The 18,309-nt window shown below is 37.8% G+C and overlaps 2 protein-coding genes across 4 annotated transcripts; one reads left to right on the plus strand and one right to left on the minus strand.

Annotated features, from left to right (window-relative positions):
• Positions 1-168: 168 nt before the first annotated feature.
• prpf31 (PRP31 pre-mRNA processing factor 31 homolog (yeast)) lies at positions 169-8,349 on the plus strand. The gene is made up of 14 exons (XM_048152173.1): positions 169-329; positions 437-646; positions 749-809; positions 895-978; positions 1,089-1,186; positions 1,342-1,448; positions 2,511-2,680; positions 2,944-3,101; positions 3,199-3,288; positions 3,930-4,057; positions 5,699-5,771; positions 5,881-6,009; positions 6,711-6,809; positions 7,010-8,349. Exons 2-14 carry the CDS (start codon positions 437-439, stop codon positions 7,127-7,129), a joined length of 1,527 nt encoding a protein of 508 aa, XP_048008130.1. The 5' UTR covers positions 169-329; the 3' UTR covers positions 7,130-8,349.
• A 69-nt stretch (positions 8,350-8,418) lies between these two features.
• On the minus strand, positions 8,419-17,304 carry cnot3a (CCR4-NOT transcription complex, subunit 3a). Of its 3 annotated transcripts, none has more exons than XM_048152171.1 (19): positions 17,142-17,304; positions 16,459-16,519; positions 16,235-16,302; positions 16,062-16,136; positions 15,718-15,807; positions 15,403-15,531; positions 15,214-15,309; positions 14,797-15,010; positions 14,533-14,660; positions 14,335-14,385; positions 14,029-14,079; positions 13,034-13,943; positions 12,793-12,898; positions 12,549-12,690; positions 12,302-12,386; positions 11,807-12,005; positions 10,465-10,597; positions 10,256-10,381; positions 8,419-9,812 (listed from the first exon to the last, which is right to left on the minus strand). In XM_048152171.1, exons 2-19 carry the CDS (start codon positions 16,481-16,483, stop codon positions 9,714-9,716), a joined length of 2,727 nt encoding a protein of 908 aa, XP_048008128.1. In that variant the 5' UTR covers positions 16,484-16,519; positions 17,142-17,304; the 3' UTR covers positions 8,419-9,713. The 3 variants fall into 3 exon arrangements, with proteins under 3 accessions (XP_048008128.1, XP_048008127.1, XP_048008129.1); XM_048152170.1 differs by having other exon boundaries at positions 14,797-15,016; positions 17,142-17,303; XM_048152172.1 differs by lacking the exon at positions 14,029-14,079 and having other exon boundaries at positions 14,797-15,016; positions 17,142-17,303.
• Between the last annotated feature and the right edge of the window lie 1,005 nt (positions 17,305-18,309).

An 18,309-nucleotide genomic window follows, 5' to 3' on the forward strand; every position in this document is an offset into this window, starting at 1 on the left:
TTAAAGTGTATTTACGTTAGATGTCCCAGATGTTGCTGTCAGGGTTATAATATTTATATAACATTTATTCCTTTAATTAAAAAAAAGAAAAAGCAGATTGCTACATTTTGACTCTTTTGATAGCTTTGTCAAATGTGTTTGATAGCTTAATCGTGGAAAATACCATAAGCGTTCCTGAACACATTTCCCAGAAGCCTTTGCTGTAAAACTTGTGACGCATTTAGCCTGCGACTTCAGCGCGTTGTTCGGTGTTTTGCGTTGGTAAATCGTTGTATGTTAGCTCATTTTCTTATTTCTTAAAGTGAGAAGAAAAGAGACGCTCTGAAAAGGTAAGTTGTAGTTCATTTTTACCCTGAAAACTATTATAAAGACCTCGTTCAGTAAAAGCGGTTGTTTATTATCTAAGTTGGCGTTTATTTTCTTGCTCTATTCGTAGATGTCTTTAGCAGACGAGCTGCTTGCCGACTTGGAGGAGGCAGGAGAAGAGGAGGACGGGCTGTACCCCGGTGGAGAAGAGGGTGAGAGTGATGGGGAACCCGGCGAGAGACAAACTGGGGGTCTGGAGGACATACCCGAAGAGATGGAGGTGGATTACAGTGGGACGGAGAGTGTCACATCCATAGCAAAACTAAGACACAGCAAGCCAGTGAGTTTTTGACTTTAATCATATTAATCTAAAACGGGATTCTTATAAGTACCTTCTCCCTGAAGCATTACACTAACTTAATGCAAACTTGACTTTTCACAGTTTTCCGAAATCATGGATAAAATCGGTCTATATGTTGGAAATCAACGAAAGAATTCGGAAGGTAACGTTAACATCCTTCTACTTTACGAAACGTTGAACGTTTGCTGAATTCTGATAAATATTGACATTTTCTCCACTCTCTTCAGTGTCTGGACCTGTTGAAGCAGACCCAGAATACAGACTCATTGTCGCCGCCAACAATCTGACAGTGGAAATAGACAACGAACTTAGTGAGTTTACTGTTAATTTTATTTTGAATATCTTTCATTAATGTCAAATTACAAGATTTATAAAACTTTTCAAGCACAATAACATTGATTCCTCTTTATTTCCTCCCCAGATATCATTCACAAGTTTGTTCGTGACAAGTACTCCAAAAGATTTCCTGAACTGGAGTCCCTGGTGCCAAATGCACTAGATTATATCAGAACTGTTAAGGTAGAAACCTGTTAGTCTCAAGCATTTGTGAGCAGCCTATTCATGCAAAAAATGGCATCATATTAGTTACATCCTCTGATCTGTTTTGTCATTGATGAGGTGTAAACCGAAGTTCTTGTGTGTGTTATATAAGTAATATTTGTTTGTGTCTTCAGGAGCTGGGCAACAATCTCGAGAAGTGCAAAAACAACGAGACCCTCCAGCAGATCCTGACCAATGCTACTATCATGGTGGTCAGTGTCACCGCCTCAACAACACAAGGGTGAGTAGATAGATTCAGCATGATTATTGGAAGAGAACCTTGTTTATTGTAAATATTCGCTACTGTTTAAAAGTTGGGCTAAGAAATGTAATTATTCAGCCAGTATAAATTAAATTGATCAAAAGTGACGGTAAAGTCATTTGTTTTTATTTCAAATAAATGTTATTTTGACATTTCAATTCATTAAAGAATCATAAAACAAATTCAGCACAATTGTTTGTAAAATTAAGAATTTTCTCTTAAGCACCAAATCAGCATATAAGAATGATTTCTGAAGGATCATGTGACACTGAAGACTGCAGTAATGGCTGCTGAATATTCAGCTTTGTCATCACAGGAATAAATAACATTTTATTTATTTATTTATTTTATCAAATAAACGCAACCATGATAAGCATCGGAAACTTCTTTCAAGAACAATCTTCTTTGTGCTTTGTGACAGAACTTTGTGTTTTGACTATTTTATTATATTTTTTTACTATATTTTGTCTGAAATTAAAATTAAAGGGGAAGTACAAAAACAAGATTTGTTTAGATTACGTTTATACATTAGAGTTTTGACAATTTCATAATTTTTATTTAAAATATTTCATTGACACATTTCTTGGCAATTAAAGGTGCAGTAAGTGATTTCTGAGAGAAACTGTTGATATTTGAAATCAATCTAAACAAACACCCCTTCCTTCATTGATTCACCCCCAAATGTGCAATGAAAGAGTAGATGTCTCTATCATAGCTGAAGCGAAGGAGAATAATGCTTCGTGAAAAATAAAGCAAAGATAACGAATGTCAAAGAAGAACAAAAAAATTAGCATTCATATAAATCGGCATATTAGAATGATTTCTGAAGGATCATGTGACACTGAAGAGTAATGGCTGCTGAATATTCAGCTTTGTCATCACAGGAATAAATAACATTTTATTTATTTATTTATTTAATCAAATAAACGCAACCATGATAAGCATCGGAAACTTCTTTCAAGAACAATCTTATCAACCCCAAACTTTTGATAGGTAGTATAATTTTGCTGGTTTTCTAATGAAATGATTGGATGTTGGCAGAACTATGCTTGGTGATGATGAGCTCCAGCGATTGGAGGAAGCGTGTGACATGGCCCTTGAGCTCAACCAATCAAAACACAGGATCTATGAATATGTGGAATCCAGGATGTCATTTATTGCTCCAAATCTTTCCATTATTGTCGGAGCTTCAACTGCTGCCAAGATCATGGGTGAGAACAAGAGGGTTGAGGCTGCTGGATAAAATGCAAAGTTCACCCAAAAATTACAATTGTCATTTACATTTGTTGTTCCAAACTACTTCTTGAACTACTAACTACTACTTGACTTAATTATGTGGGAATCAAGAGGTTAATTGTAAAGAATGTAAGTTGTTTTAGCTTTTTGGGTGAATTATTCACTTAAGCTTAATGCTTGATTGAAATCAAATATACCGCTTTTCTGACCACATGTATACCTTTCCCCCTCATTACAGGTGTTGCTGGTGGGCTGACTAACCTGTCCAAGATGCCTGCATGTAATCTGATGTTGCTGGGAGCTCAGCGGAGGACACTGTCTGGATTCAGCAGCACATCCCTGCTGCCCCACACAGGCTACATCTACCACTGTGATGTAGTGCAGTCTCTGCCTCCAGTGAGCATCAAACTTTTTGCTTTCACTTAATTATTTTTTATTTCTTTTATTTGATAATTTTTATTTAGTATAACATTCCATTTTTCTCTGTTTCCAGGATCTGAGGAGAAAAGCAGCTCGTCTGGTTGCAGCTAAATGCACTCTGGCTTCTCGTGTGGACAGTTTTCATGAGAGTGCTGATGGCAAGGTCAGTGATAGCATCAGTAGCCAAGTTTACTTGGACACTTTTATGTTTCAGTTGGAATTAAATCATTCCATTTGAATCCGAACATTGTTTACATGAACGCTAAATAAAGTGATCATGTTTATGTCACAAGCTTCAAATCGGATTTAATTTTTTTCTGTGCACGCTGCACAAATGTACAGGGTTTCCTGCTGTTGTTGCATATTAACCACCTTGCTTTTCTTTGTTTTAAAAAAACAGACTTAATATTTATCTATTTTGGGTCCTAATTAGGAGATGACAAGCACGCAAAGCTTTGTGCCATGTAATGATTATATTACAGTTAGTAAAAACACCCATTCCCTTGCCCAAAACGAGACGTCTACAGATGAGAATCCAAAGCAAGCACTTGTGGGACCACGTTGTCCTGCACCACTTCACAGATGATGAGTGGAAAGAGAATTTAAGATTGACACGACAGCTGTTTATTCAACAACATCAGTTTGTTCCATGCTTCATATATCACGCCATTTCTACATCATTGCTCTTGCGCAAAACAGATGATGCGCCAATTTCAGATGATGAAATTTGACTGTAAGAAAATGTTTAGAAGTACTATATTAATTTGCTTTGATTAACTTGTGTGTTCATTTGTTTGTGTGCAGGTAGGCTATGATCTGAAGGAAGAGATTGAGCGAAAGTTTGATAAATGGCAGGAGCCCCCACCAGTCAAGCAGGTGAAGCCTCTTCCAGCTCCCCTGGATGGACAGAGGAAGAAGAGAGGAGGAAGAAGGTGAGGGTCATAAGGGGTGGGCATGATGGGTCCCTGTGAATCTAACAGAACCTGAGATTTTGCATTGCAATATTCTTCTTGACAAATAAGCAAAAGAAATTTGAAAGGGGAAGTACCATAATGACCTTACATGAGCTTTGTGACAGAACTTTGTGTTTTGACTATTTTATTATATTTTTTACTATATTTTGTCTGAAATTAAATTTAACGGGGAAGTACAAAAACAAGATTTGTTTAGATTACATTTATACATTAGAGTTTTGACAATTTCATAATTTTTATTTAAAATATTTCATTGACACATTTCTTGGCAATTAAAGGTGCAGTAAGTGATTTCTGAGAGAAACTGTTGATATTTGAAATCAATCTAAACAAACACCCCTTCCTTCATTGATTCACCCCCAAATGTGCAATGAAAGAGTAGATGTCTCTATCATAGCTGAAGCGAAGGAGAATAATGCTTCGTGAAAAATAAAGCAAAGATAACGAATGTCAAGGAAGAACAAAAAAATGAACATCCAGTAGACAGGAGTATATAAAGCAAGAGTTGGTTGTTAGTCTAGTCACCAGCAGCACACCAGCTTCAGACAAACGATGACACTCAAAACTGTCCTGTTACTATAGCTAACACTACAACAGCATGTCTTGGTTCTGTAAAAAAAAAGAAAAACCAACTCACATATGGAGCAGAAACAACACAACCTCTGCGTCCGTTTTCAGGCCTTCCCACTCTCAAAAGTTTCTCCAGTGCTGGAAAGCTTTTCTAATATTATTTATTATAACCCTTCTTTTTTCCAGTGATATTCCTCTGACCTTTTCTCTTTTGTAATGTCTCTCAGCCCTCTCTTTCTACAGGCCAGTTTGGACTACATCCCTCTACTTCCTTCTTTAATGACGTCACTAAAACAGTTTTTTTCGACTAACCTCCGCCCACAAGAATACACAAGAGTTATTTCGAAACGCTGTTATTTTCATCCCGCAGTCCAATCACCGGGTCTGATTCCGGCTCAAATTGATAGGGTAAAATTAAAGACATGTTTACAATAACACTGAGCGCGTGCATCTCCACGTTATGGTAAGAGGCGTGACCTTTCCGGGCAAGGTTCGCTAAGCTGATGTCGAATCACAACACAGGAACTGCTGGCACAATCAGAACTCGTTACGTATTTCTGAAGGAGGGACTTCATAGAACAAGGAAGTCATCAGCCCGTTTTTATGACCGTGGAAACAGCGGTATACAGATAAGTAAATTATGTGAAAAATACTGTTTTTTTTTTTTTTTTTTTTTTTACACGCGAAACATGAGCACATGTTATATTGCACACTATAAACACAATCAAAGCTTCAAAAAAACCACGAAAAACGGGACCTTTAAAATCTCCCTCTTGCTCACTCTCTCCTCCCCATCATGAGTGAATACGCCCCCTACTGCTAATTGGCTACAAGTGTGTTGTGGTGCTTAGGCCAGTCCACTTTCAACAGTGTTTCTCAGAAATCGCTTACTACACCTATTAAACGAAAGAAAGGGGGTATTATATTATATTATATTATATTATATTGTATTATATTGTATTATATTGTTCTTAAATATGACCTATATATGAACTTTTGTTTTGACTACCCCCCCCCCTTTTCTTTCAGGTATCGTAAGATGAAAGAGAGGTTGGGTCTGACAGAAATCAGGAAACATGCCAACAGAATGACATTTGCAGAGGTTAGTTGACTTCTATCAGTATTGCTCCATTAGTATGTTTAGCTGCTATATCAATCCATGGAATTTTTAAAACGGTCCATTACAAAGTTTCTGTCACTCTCCCTGTAAGATCGAGGATGATGCTTATCAGGAGGATCTGGGCTTCAGTCTCGGTCAGCTGGGAAAATCTGGCAGTGGCAGGGTCAGGCAAGCTCAGGTCAATGACTCCACCAAGGCCAGAATATCCAAATCTTTACAGGTACGTATGTTTACTGTTACACCAATTACAAAATTGTAAGAGAAAATTCGATTTCTTAAAAGTTTTTAAATGCAACGTTCAATTCTTAAATGTATTTATATACACTACCGTTCAAAAGTTTGGAGTAGGTAAAAAAAAAGAAAAGAAAAAGTTTTTAATAACTTTTTTGCTCCCAATTGCTGCATTTATTTGATTAAAAAAATACATTAAAAACAGTAAAAATGAATAATAAAAAAAAAAAAAAAAATTGAACTTATTCCTGTGATGGTAAAACTGAATTTTCAGCAGTCATTACTCCAGGCTTCAGTGTCACATGATCCTTCAGAAATCATTCTAATATGTTGATTTCGTGCTCAAGAAACATTTATTATTATTATTATTATTATTATTATTATTATTATTATTATCAATGTTGAAAACTATTGTGCCGCTTAATATTTTTGTGGAAACTGTGATTATTTTTTTTCATTATTCTTTGATGAATAGAAAGTTCAAAAGAACAGTATTTATTTGAAATAAAGCTCTTTACTGTCACTTTCCATCAGTTTAATGTGTCCTTGCTGATTAAAAGTATTAATGTCTTTAAAAACTGACCCCAAATTTTTGAACATTAATATAGATTTGTTTCATATAATTTGTTTACATTGGTGTTTAATTATCACTTCCATGCATAAGGACTTGTAAATGTTTTGTTTCTGCAGCGGACACTGCAAAAGCAGAGCATGACGTACGGTGGAAAGTCCACTGTCAGAGACCGATCATCTGGAACCAGCTCAAGTGTGGCCTTCACTCCTTTACAGGTACACAAACTCATTTTTGAGAAGTGATTATTTTTGCTGTTCTTTTGGTGCGTCTAGAGGTGGTTACACTCTTCACATTTAAATTATTCCCGCCACAGTTGCACAGTTTCCGTGTTGTTCCCTTGCTGAAACAGTGACTGACAGCTGTGGTTTGGTTGATTTGTTAATTAACGGTCTGTTCACTGTCTGCTCTCTGTCAGGGGCTCGAGATTGTGAACCCACAGGCTGCAGAAAAGAAGGTGGCCGAAGCCAATCAGAAATATTTTTCCAACATGGCTGAGTTCCTCAAGATTAAGCGTGAAAAGGAGGACAAGGTGTGAGGCTGTACGTTAGACGGAGGAAACCATACATCGACAGCCATGGACGGATTCACACTTCAACTGCTAATTTATACTCTGTCACACACCCACTCAGACGGACTTGTGTGGGGATGGTGACATTATGAGGACAGCATGAGGACATGTGACTGAAGATCCTCTTTTGTGCGGAAAAAGGAGAGCAACATGTTCTGGTGTACATTTTGATTTTTGTTCATTTATCTTTTATGTGTACAAAGGAATTGTGTTGTATATAAATCACAAAGAACATGACAAATGCAAGTTGTTTTAATCTTTTTTTTTTTTTTTCCCCCACTTCAGACGCTTAAATCTTAAGTTGAGTAAAGTTGCTCATCTAGTTGTACCAATATTGTCACTAGTCCTTTTTTTATTTTAGTTTGAAGTCAGCTTAGTTATTTTTTTGTGTTTTCTGTCAGTGAGGAAATGCCTCCCAGGAGAATTTCATTTAGTTTAGGTTGGTATGAATAAAAACATGTTTGAATATGCAAGTGTTTATACTGTATATAGAGACACATTTTCCCCATATACATATAGGCGCTTTCACATTACATTTTGATACGTCATAAATGAAATATCTAAAAATGTCATTTTCAAAATTAAAGGTTGAATGTCAAAAAGCTCTTATCAAATTTTTATTAATGCTCCTCAACAGAAGTAAATGTTTTCTGGGTGTTTCTGGTATTGATTTTCACACTTTATTGTAGGATAGTTATAGCAATAAGAGGGTGTACAACAATGCGGTTTTAACAAACAAAATGGTTATGTATAATGAAAGAAATTCTGCTGTCACATTTATCCTATTAAGCTACCTGTCAGTCCTGTTATGTAACATTCCATGTTTATGTAATACATTTTAATGAATTATGTGACATTTTCAGTGTTAACTTTTACATAATGGTAGGCCAAGGAAAACAATGCCATTTGAAAAATGTCTTGGTTGTGTTTTTGTGAGAAGCGCATTTGAGATGAGTCGACTATATGTGGTGCTCTGCTCATTTTTGAATATTTAAAAATAAGATGATCTTTTTAATAATATGCTTTATTACACACCTCTTTTTAACCAATTGCAGACTAATCTATTATATTATTATGACTGTAGTATGCTGTTGTTTTCTCACATAAACCTGAAACTTAATGCCCAATTATGAGCCATGTAATAAGTGGAATAAACCCTAATCTGGTGATTAGGACCTGACATGCAACTGCTGGATGTATATTATCATTTACATAAAGATGCCACTTGTTAATGGAGACAACAAAAACACTGACACTGCATCACAAAAGTATTTTATTGAAATTTTACAACTCTGTTTTTTTTTGTTTCCTCTCAACCTACGAAGCGACATCACAATCGCATGCTGTCCTGTCCATGTCAAAAAGGCAAGGATGATGGTATTTGTTTTATTATCAGAGAGAAATAGATAAATGCAAACAGCTGCCCTGTGCATCAAAAATACTTTTCCATCTCATCACATTAATATCATATTGTGTGTTGGTCAAGCCTGTTGTTCTCCCCAAACAATAGAGGAAACTGAAATGAATGGAAAGTCGCATGGGATCATGTCACAATGTGGGGTGTTTTAAAAAGCTTTGCCTGATAAATGGAGTAACAGAACAATGATTTTTTTTTGTTTTTTAATAAGGAAAACTGTCCAGCAGGGTATGTGAGATTAAATTCGAGATGTGACTTCAAAAATAACAGGAAGGTTTTTGTTTTACTTTACATGCACACTTCCACACAACAAAAATATTCAGCCATGGACAACCTAAAGGACACTGAAAGAAAGAAAAATAAGGTTTTTAACTTGTACATATTTTAATCTTTGTCTTTTTATTAGATATTTTTGAAGTGAGATCACTCATGCCATGTTTAACAGACAAATAATCACACGCCACTTTGAAGGCTGACAACGTCAACCCACCTTGCTTGTGAACATATGTAAGATAGATGCTACAGAACATTACCCTATCGACGCCAACTTTTCTGCGGTCTAGCAAAACCACATTTAGGTAATGATAAAGGTAGGGAGGTCGAGAGGAATTCAATTGCATAGCAATTTAATGGTCGACACATTATCTCGCAAGGCAAAGTCACAGTGCCTAAACACTCCCAGAGGGGCTCAATGAACTAAGAACAACCAATCAATGTATTAAACTCGGGTTCTCGCATAGTGCCGGTACATCATAGTCAGTATATGTCATCTAAGAGGATAAGACTTGCTAATGCAGCACTCCACCAAACACAAACTACGAGCAAAATGTTTTGTCTGTGGCATCCTAAACCAAATCGTTTCCATTTATTTCTGTCGCTTGGCTATGTGGGGGGGTTTCAGTTAGAACAGAAATGAAGGGGATAAAGACTCAGTTAAAGGAGGTTCAAATGTTTGCATGTAAACAGGCACTCGACCCCCTACTCTCTCTCTCTTTTAAAGAAAAAGGCCAACTTCACATCCAACTTTAACCACGACATGGAGTTCATCTCGGAATGTCAACAGCAGCGTTATCTCTGTCGTAGCGATCTCTCTCTCTCTCTCTCTCTCTCTCTCTCCTTCACTTCCTCCGTCAGTCACTGCAGGTCTCGGTCTTCCAGGTATCTGTACTCAAACGTAAATCCTTCCTTTTTTCTCTGGCCCCACTTTTCATAGTCAAAGTAAATGTACGTGCCCTACAGACAGAAAAAGAATATTCATTAAAACAGAGCAAGTTCTCCAATCAATATATATATATATATATATATATATATATATATATATATATATATATATATATATATATATATATATATATATATATATATATATAGTAATAAAGTAAATGCAGCCTTGGTGAGCATAAGACTTCTTTCAAAAACATTTAAACTTTTGATCAGTAGTGTACATTCATTTTTAAAATAATATTTACTTATAAAGAATGATTGAAACAGTGGTTTGCAGCCTTAATGTGTAATACACATACATATTAAAAAGATATCTTTTTTTTATTGTTCAATTTTACTGCCATTGACTACTGAAACTGGTATTGTGACAACTCTACATGGATCATTAGAAATTTAAACTTTTGTCATATTTATCCTCAGTGGTGAGCATGAGAACAGTGCTGGGTTGGTACCTGTTCAAACTCATCAGTGATGGTCTTGGGTTCCTCGTGCCGTTGGAACCACATCATGTATTTGGTGTGGAACCTCCACGATTGCTTCTTCAGTGCTTTAGCCGACAGGTACTGTGCCTTTGTGCCCTGAGTGAAAAAGACAACCAAGAGAAAGAGTTGGAAGACTGCAACATCCAACAGACAAGCTTATAAAAGTAACAAATGCACACCTCCAGGTAGTAGAATATGAAGAAGAGTGTTTCAGTGGACAATCTCTGGTAGAACTCAATAGAGTCCGAATGATGCGGGGGCACCTGGTGGTGGAATGGCGGTGTAGGGCAGGGGTTTCTCATCAGGTACTGCCTACAGATGGGAAAAGAAAAAAGAAAAAAAAAATGTTTGTGTCATGTTAGTCCTACATCTTCATCTTAACGAGCAGCTGCTTGCTTTTGAATGGCTTGACATTGACAGAAAATACATTGTCACTCCTTTTAAAGAACTTTCTTCATTGTGTAACGTTGCTGTTTGAGCATGAAAAATGTCTGCAAAGTTACAAAGAACAAAGTACACTTCATAGGGAGTTATTCTCTATATCAGAAAGCATTGCTTCTGAATTCCCTAAAGCGCCTTGATTGTAGTTGAGTTGTCTTCCAGGAAAGTACACATCACAATATTCCTCATTTAAATAATTCCCACCCCAGGCATATGCAAAAAAAGGGGGTGAAGCCTAGTTGAGGTTTGTTAATATGTTGTTTCCGTGTAAAACTCGAGGCGTGACATTTCCCTAACATGCTCTAGGCGGTTGACCAATCACAACACACCGGTCCAGCTGACCAATCAGAGCACATTGTGCTTTTCAGAAGGAAGGGCAACATAGTGACAGGAACTAAACAGGGGTGCGTTTCCGAAAAGCACTGTTAGCCAACTATGGTCGCAAGTTCCGTCATTATCAACTTACTTCAAGTCGGTGTTTCCCGAAATTATAGTTCCAACGAAACTATGGTTCCATCATTTCGGTATACTGGCCGATAAATCTGAATCAATATTTTTATATAATTTTTGAGAGCCCGATTACAAAAACATAAGTCTCACCATTAAAAGCCATATCCCAAGCACTTCAACATAAATCACATATATAGTACAGTAGCCTATAGTGAACCAGTGTAAGATTGCTTAAAATTAAAATTTTACACAGCCTGATGCCTTAAAAATAAACAAAATAATGCCTAAATAATACAAACAAGTCATTGGACAACAGTATAAACGCATGCGCTATCGATAAATAAAATTGAATAGTTTTTGCACGGACAATAATGCTTTTTAGCTTCCCTTTTTTACAATTATCTTTAATATATCATCCAAGTTATCTTATCGTGCTGATAACGATATGGTGGCCGATTTATCATGCATCCCTAGCTGCAACAATGTCAAATATGTGAAATATAAAGTGCTTTTTGAACATTCAAGCATGAAAACCTATTTTAGTAGAACCCAAAAACAAAATCAAGACATTGTAAAAAGGCATAATATGGCTTCTTTTCTTTTCTTCAGACCAGCAAGCAGCATGTGTACCTGATTCTCTCTGAATCGGATGGGTGAGGCATGTGTGTCCATGCTGACTCCTGCATTGCCTGTTGGTAAAGCTGCTCTTTAGTGAGGGGGGTGGGGCCTAGCGGACATGCCCCTAAAGATGGCGGCAGGTTGACCTCTGAAACAGCAGGCTGAGGGGCTGTTGTGGGTCCAGGTGGAGCTGAGGATGTTGAGAACAGCTCTAAAGGAAAGACATTTTTAGAGTTAATGATGATTATACCAGCTCTTTACCTTACGTAACGTTTATTCTTGCAGACTAACTGCAGTCGAGCTGTTAGACAGGGTGTGCTGAGTGTTGGTTGAGTCATTTTTATCATAAGTTTTGTGTAATAAAGGATGCTGAGGCATAACAGTTAGCTGCACAACGTACAAAAATGTATCTCAGTCAAATAGGGGCTGAAATTAGTTGTTGTAAATACTATTTCCCCATGGATAGTTAGGCGCACTCTGTGTTAAACAGGTCAGCATGTAAGGTACCTAAGGGTGGGATTTCTCCATCCAGTGCCAATCCTAGTGCAGCTCGCTCTGCCATAGCTTTTAGAGAGCTTGGTGGCTCAGGAGCCTGCAAAAGACCAAAAGGAATTACATAGGAAAAAGCACATTTTAAATCTATAGGAAACTGATTTCACTGTATATGATGGGTGTGACTTGAGAAACTCTAAGGTGTGTCAGTTCTGCACCACCGACAGACAGAATGTAGTCCAGCCAGGATGAAATAACACACCTTGATGGCTTCTGTGTTTGGTGTGTAGGAGTGTGGGCCGTTTAGCAAACTCCCACCACCAGGTGTGCTGTCATTGAAAGCAGGTGATGGGGAGGAGGGGGGTAGAGTGATAGAACTCAATAAACTGGGGCCATTATCCAGACTATAATGCAGAGGAAGTAGGAGAGAGAAAGATAGTGACAATCAATCAATCAAATTACTGTTATATTTATTATAATTCAAAGATACGCGGATAAATATTCACGTTTGATTGGTTGATGAGCTTGAGGACGAGGAATGGCTGTTTTGTGATTGGCTGGCACTGCTGAGTGAGGAGTCTGGTGTGTTGTCTGCAACCACAGCACTGTAACCTGTATGGAGAAAATTGCCAATAATGAACAAGTTATAATTTTGGGGCGCTGTATATAAAGAGGTGAAAGAGTAAGCTGAAAAATACAGCCATAATTTCAGCTAAATATTTGTTGGCCAGACTCAAAAGCACTCACTGGTTGCACCGTTTTGTTTGAGGCCACTGGGGGGTCTTGCAGGAGCTACGTTTGTAACGCCTCCACTCGAGACAGAACTGCTTCCATTCCCACCCAATACACTCTCTCCAGTTCCTCCTCCAGGTGTTGTGCCCACAGGGCTTATGGGTACCTGCGCAGACCCGTGGAGAGCCGTCTGCCCCGGTACCAGGTTCAAAATCCCTCCGGTTAAGGACCCGTGACCTGGACTGGATCCTAGCAAGCCCATACTTGCCCCTGTACCCGTACCGTTACTGGTCGCGCCTGTGCTTGCTCCCCCTGCACCTCCACTCGGTACAGATATGCCAGAACTACCACTGCTGCTCCCCACTGAACCACTGGAAGTACTACCTGCTGTTCCACCTGCAGCTGCCTGGGCATAGGGGGCAGGGGTAGAGCCTGAGAGAAGCCCTGCCATGTTGAGAGAACTAGACATGCTTGCCATGCCCAGACCTGGCATGTGAGCCACACTACTGCTGCTGGTGACCGTCACACCCCCTTTCCCCAGGCCCAAACCCAGTCTAGAGCCCTCGAGCCCAGGTACTGTTGAAGCCTGGGACTGGGAATTGGAAGTAACTGGGCCAGATGTGCTGGAACTGGGCAGAGAAGTAGTAGTGGAGGCAGGTAGTGTGGGGTGGCTAGGTGGGCTAGGTGTGTTGTTGGAGGGTACGGATGTCGAGGAGAGTTTGACCTGTGCTTGCTGTTGAGACTGAGAAGAATGCTGCTGCACTGCACTGCTAAAGCTTCCCAGCAGATTGCTGCCCCCGGAGACGGCTGTGCAGGCCCCGACAACAGTAGCCATGGAAACCAGCGAAGAGGAGGAGGAGGAGGAGCCTGAGGAGGCGGACGAGGAGAAGGACGAGAGAGATGGGTTGCCGTTCTTCACAGGAGACTGAGCGGAGCAAGAAAGCCATGAGGTTAGAAACACAAATATCATTTTTTATTAAGCATGCGTGCAATTTAAAGGGATAGTTCACCCAAAATGACATTTCTGTCATTTCCTCATGTTGTTCCAAATCTGTATGATTCTGAAACACAAAACAAGAACATTCTGAAGACTGTGCTGGACACTCTGTTCTATGCAAATGTAATGGGCATTTCAAATAACCATAAAAGTGGTACATACAACTTGTGTGTTATATTACATATTACATGTTAAGCCTCCTGAAGCCATACAATTATTTTTATAGTGAAAGTTTCATTCCCCATTCACTGTAATAAAGTCATACAGGTTTAAAACAACATGTGAGTGTGTAAACTTTTAACTGATACTGAGGTCTCACCTGACTGACTTCACTGTCTGTCGATCGACCTCTCTTATCCTCTGAAATCTCCTGAGCAAAACATTCACATATAAAATATAGTAAGACAATCAATCCTGTGGCTAAGAAGAAAGCATGATTAATGGAATCATTATGAATGATGGAGATACTTTGCAGACTAGACAGAGACAGGAGGAAGAATAAAAGAAAGCAGTTTACCGTTGTGCCTGTAGCAGGAGATGGAGGGATGGGAGAAGAGGAAGTGGTGGAGGTCGGTGTGCTGCTGGACTGAAGGAACATTTCATCTTCAATATGGCCCTGAGGTGACGTCGCCATCAAGGCTGCCGCTAGAGAGAAAGAGATATTTGTAAATGTGACCTATCTTGACAAAGTCTTTCAGTAGGTCAACAACTAGCCATTTTATTTAAAAAAAAAAAAACGCAATTGTCCGCACACTCTTCCCAAAAACACACAGAGACTTACGTATATCTTCCAAGTCCAGATCATCATAGAGGAACTCATTCTCTTCGAAATCTGGGTCTTGCGAAGAGTCAATGTAGTATTCAACATCATCTTTGATCTTATGGATAGCTTCAACCTGGATCGAATCATTATCCAGCATCCTCAAGATGGTCTCTAACATACGAATGTGATACCGGTGTCTCTCGATTAACCTCTTTAGCTCCTCAATCCGATCCTGCTTCTAAAGATAAACACACACACACAAAACCCCCCCCAAAAAAACAGAACAGAACAGTATGAGAACATGTTAAGTGTGTGCAGAATAGTGAAAGCATAAAAAAAAAAGGAAGGCTAAAAAAAAAAAAAGAATCAAGCTATAATAAAATAGGAAAGCGGTCAAAGGTAAGAAGGGGGAAATGGAAAAAATGAAAAGACGACCTCCTTGTCTCCTTTCTTCTTTCGTGTTTGAACAGAGAGGGACTCAACTTCACTCTCAAACTGGTCCACCTGCATGTTCAAAGTGTCTATTGTGTTCTGTGAAAAAGAGAAATCATGAAATTACTGCACTGCTTGCATCCTGTTGAAAGTTTTTCAACCCCCCACTGTTATTCGTAAGCCCTCTGGTACCGTGAGCCACTGTTCCGTTTCCTCCTTCTCTTTCTGTGCTGGGTCCACTTTCTGAGCCAAGCCCAGCCCCTCTTTAGAATAGGCTTTTGTCTTGGTTTCTCTTTCAACCACCTTAAAGCGCTCCATTTGCTGAGGAGAAAGAGACAGAAAGTCAGGTTAAGGCCTGCAAGACTTGGGAAAAATATCTTCTAAAAATTAATTTAAACGTCTTGACAATGCATTCATATTTTTATCCAAAGTATAAAAGAATTTCTGGGAACTGTAACAAGAGTGTTAAAATAAAAGAGCCATGAGAAATCCGACATGCGCTTTTACCGTTTCAATAAGCTTGCGGTTCTCCACTAGCTGCCGTTTGTCTTTGATCTCATTGGATGCCACCCATGTCTTAATCTGATCTCTTAGCCGCTAAAAAGAAAAACAGGTGAGAACAATTATACTGATTGAGAACACATATTTTCCCCTTGGTTCTAAAGAAAGTTTACAATAATTAATTTTATTCAACAGTTTGTTCCGCTTCTCTAAATTGTTTGGCCAAGCAGTGCTAATATCTAGTCCAACAGCAAAGAATGCGTCTCTATTTTTATTATTCCCCATGTCCGGATTCACGTCATTCCAGAAAGTTTTAAAATAAACTAAATGTCAAATGAGCACATTCTTACCTGAAGCTTTTTAATCTCTTTTTTGAGATCTGCCTCATATTTTTCCTTCTGGTTGGCATTGGCTGCATTGTGAAGCTGAGTATGAAATTAAATTAAAATGTAAAATAAAACAGGTGCACAATTCATTTCGCTTATATTGGCATTAAGCATTAGTTATGTTAATAACATCTCACCTTTTTCCAAATGTCTTCAAACTGTTCGACGCCTTCAGCAACTTTTTTCAAACATCGATCTATTTCACCTATTTGTGTAAAGCATATGGTTATGCATAAGTCACGAGATTATATGATTATTAAGAAAAATCTCTCCCCATAGAAACTACTGTGTAAAAACAGTTGTGTCAGGGGAGAGTACAGAGAAAATAAGATATTATATTTTCTATATCATAATGTCTTACCTTGAAGTTTTCTCTTATCAGCCATGGCTTCGCTATGATACTGTCTTCATACCTTCTGTCACTGCAAGCACATCAGAGAGACTGTTAACTTGCACAGCATTCAGTGTGAAGCAGATGGTAAGCGTTTCTACTGCTCCTGACAGATAAATCTCATCTCAATAGAAAAGGATAATATCAACACATCCTGCTCGACTGGCGTTACACTATTTGTCTGAGTCCCGAAAACGATTAATATCTACAAAATTATGCTTTACTCGAGTTCTTTACAGGTAAACAAGTAAACGCAACTCTCGACTTTGCAATCCTCCTTAATAAAAGAATACATCAAGAAACTTAATTGATCGTTCCCATAGTTTAGGTCACGTATACCGTTACGCCAACACAACCAGTGTTTACGCAGATTTACGCAGTCTCTGATCACTGAGCACTAGCCACGCTGATGCTAACGTGTTAGATCAGCAGCATTTCATCGCCATATCTCATCTGCACTGATAAAATGCCACCCTGGCAGTATATATAGACCGTATACTGCTTATATCTGCAGTTAACATGGATTAAGCTGCTGTTGTTGTGATGTCGAGCAGCGCTGACGGCTAACGCTCTGCTAGCACACACATATAGTTTTTTCAACAGAAATTGTGGGGGATTTCAACTCTTAAATTGAATGCACATTCGTCGTATACCTTTTTCAAACGTGTGTAATATTCGTCAGTATCTCTATGTGACAGCCACGACCAAAATATCCGCCAATTACTTATTTCAAATTTGGTAATGTTTTCAGCTCGTCAGTCCCCTTCTGTCCAGTACATTAAAGATGGACGGCAGACTCCGCCCACTGCTCGCTGCTGAAGATCCCGCCTCTCGTCTTTTTCCGCTCTTATGATTCATTTAAAATGTCTGTCAATCATTTCTCAAGTTGTGACCATTTCCGCTGGACCGCTGATCCAATTGGATGAAATATTGGGTGAAAGGTTATATTTACGGAAAAATACCGTTCTCTTCACAAAAATTGATTTCTCCTGGGGTCTTAACACAAATTTTCAGTTTGTAAAAATTGTACTAGTTTAAATAGGAAAAATTCATAATTGGAAAAATCTATTATTTTTTTTTTATAAATGTTTAAGGAATCGATTAATGTAAGTCAGTTGAGGGAGTAATAATGATGGGATTTTATTTAATTACTCAGATTTTATTTCAAAGTACAAAATACCAATAAAATTAATAAAATTAATATAATTATTTTGGGCCCTTGTCATATGGGGATTTGTATGTTTTTTATAACTATATTAATAATAATAGTAATACATAATAATTTTATTCACCAATTGTTTGTCTTCCTAGACTATATTATAAAATTAAAAATAATGTAATTATAAAATTTTAATATGTGATTTCTACCCCCTCCACCATTTCTTATTGGAGCAATCTATTTAATAACATAAACTGGAAGATGGGTTAAAATAAATCTCCTTAAAATTAATTCTTTATTTTTACCCATGAAGATATACTTACATTTTTATGTATAATGTTCTCTTTGTGAAACCTTGCACCAATCCCTTGCTTATTTTGGTTTTTATCAGTTTACTCAAAATCTTTATAGAGTATTTTTGAATTTTATATTATGTTTGGCTACTAAATAAATGACTATTCAATTATTATGATTTTATTAAACATTTAATTTAGTTTCATTATAAAAATATTATTTTAATATCTGTTAACAAATGAAAACTAAAATATGTTTAGTTTTTAGTCACTCACACACACACACACACACACACACACACATATATATATACATTCATGTATACTGTGACATATTATGCCCAACAATTCTTCATACAGTGGAGTAAA

This window comes from Megalobrama amblycephala, linkage group LG13 (assembly GCF_018812025.1).
Source record: "Megalobrama amblycephala isolate DHTTF-2021 linkage group LG13, ASM1881202v1, whole genome shotgun sequence".
In the NCBI taxonomy this organism is placed as follows: Eukaryota; Metazoa; Chordata; class Actinopteri; order Cypriniformes; family Xenocyprididae; genus Megalobrama; species Megalobrama amblycephala.

Bases quoted from the DNA above. Each gene is read 5' to 3' on its own strand.
- prpf31 (XM_048152173.1), top strand. From the start codon at position 437: ATGTCTTTAGCAGACGAGCTGCTTGCCGACTTGGAGGAGGCAGGAGAA. The intron at 3,289-3,929 runs GTCAGTGATAGC...GTTTGTGTGCAG, and splicing joins ATGAGAGTGCTGATGGCAAG to GTAGGCTATGATCTGAAGGA. The intron at 6,810-7,009 runs GTACACAAACTC...GCTCTCTGTCAG, and splicing joins TGGCCTTCACTCCTTTACAG to GGGCTCGAGATTGTGAACCC.
- cnot3a (XM_048152170.1), bottom strand. From the start codon at position 16,483: ATGGCTGATAAGAGAAAACTTCAAG. The intron at 15,532-15,717 runs GTAAAAGCGCAT...CTTTCTCCTCAG, and splicing joins ACCGCAAGCTTATTGAAACG to CAAATGGAGCGCTTTAAGGT. The intron at 14,080-14,334 runs GTGAGACCTCAG...TTTGTGTTTCAG, and splicing joins CAGACAGTGAAGTCAGTCAG to AATCATACAGATTTGGAACA.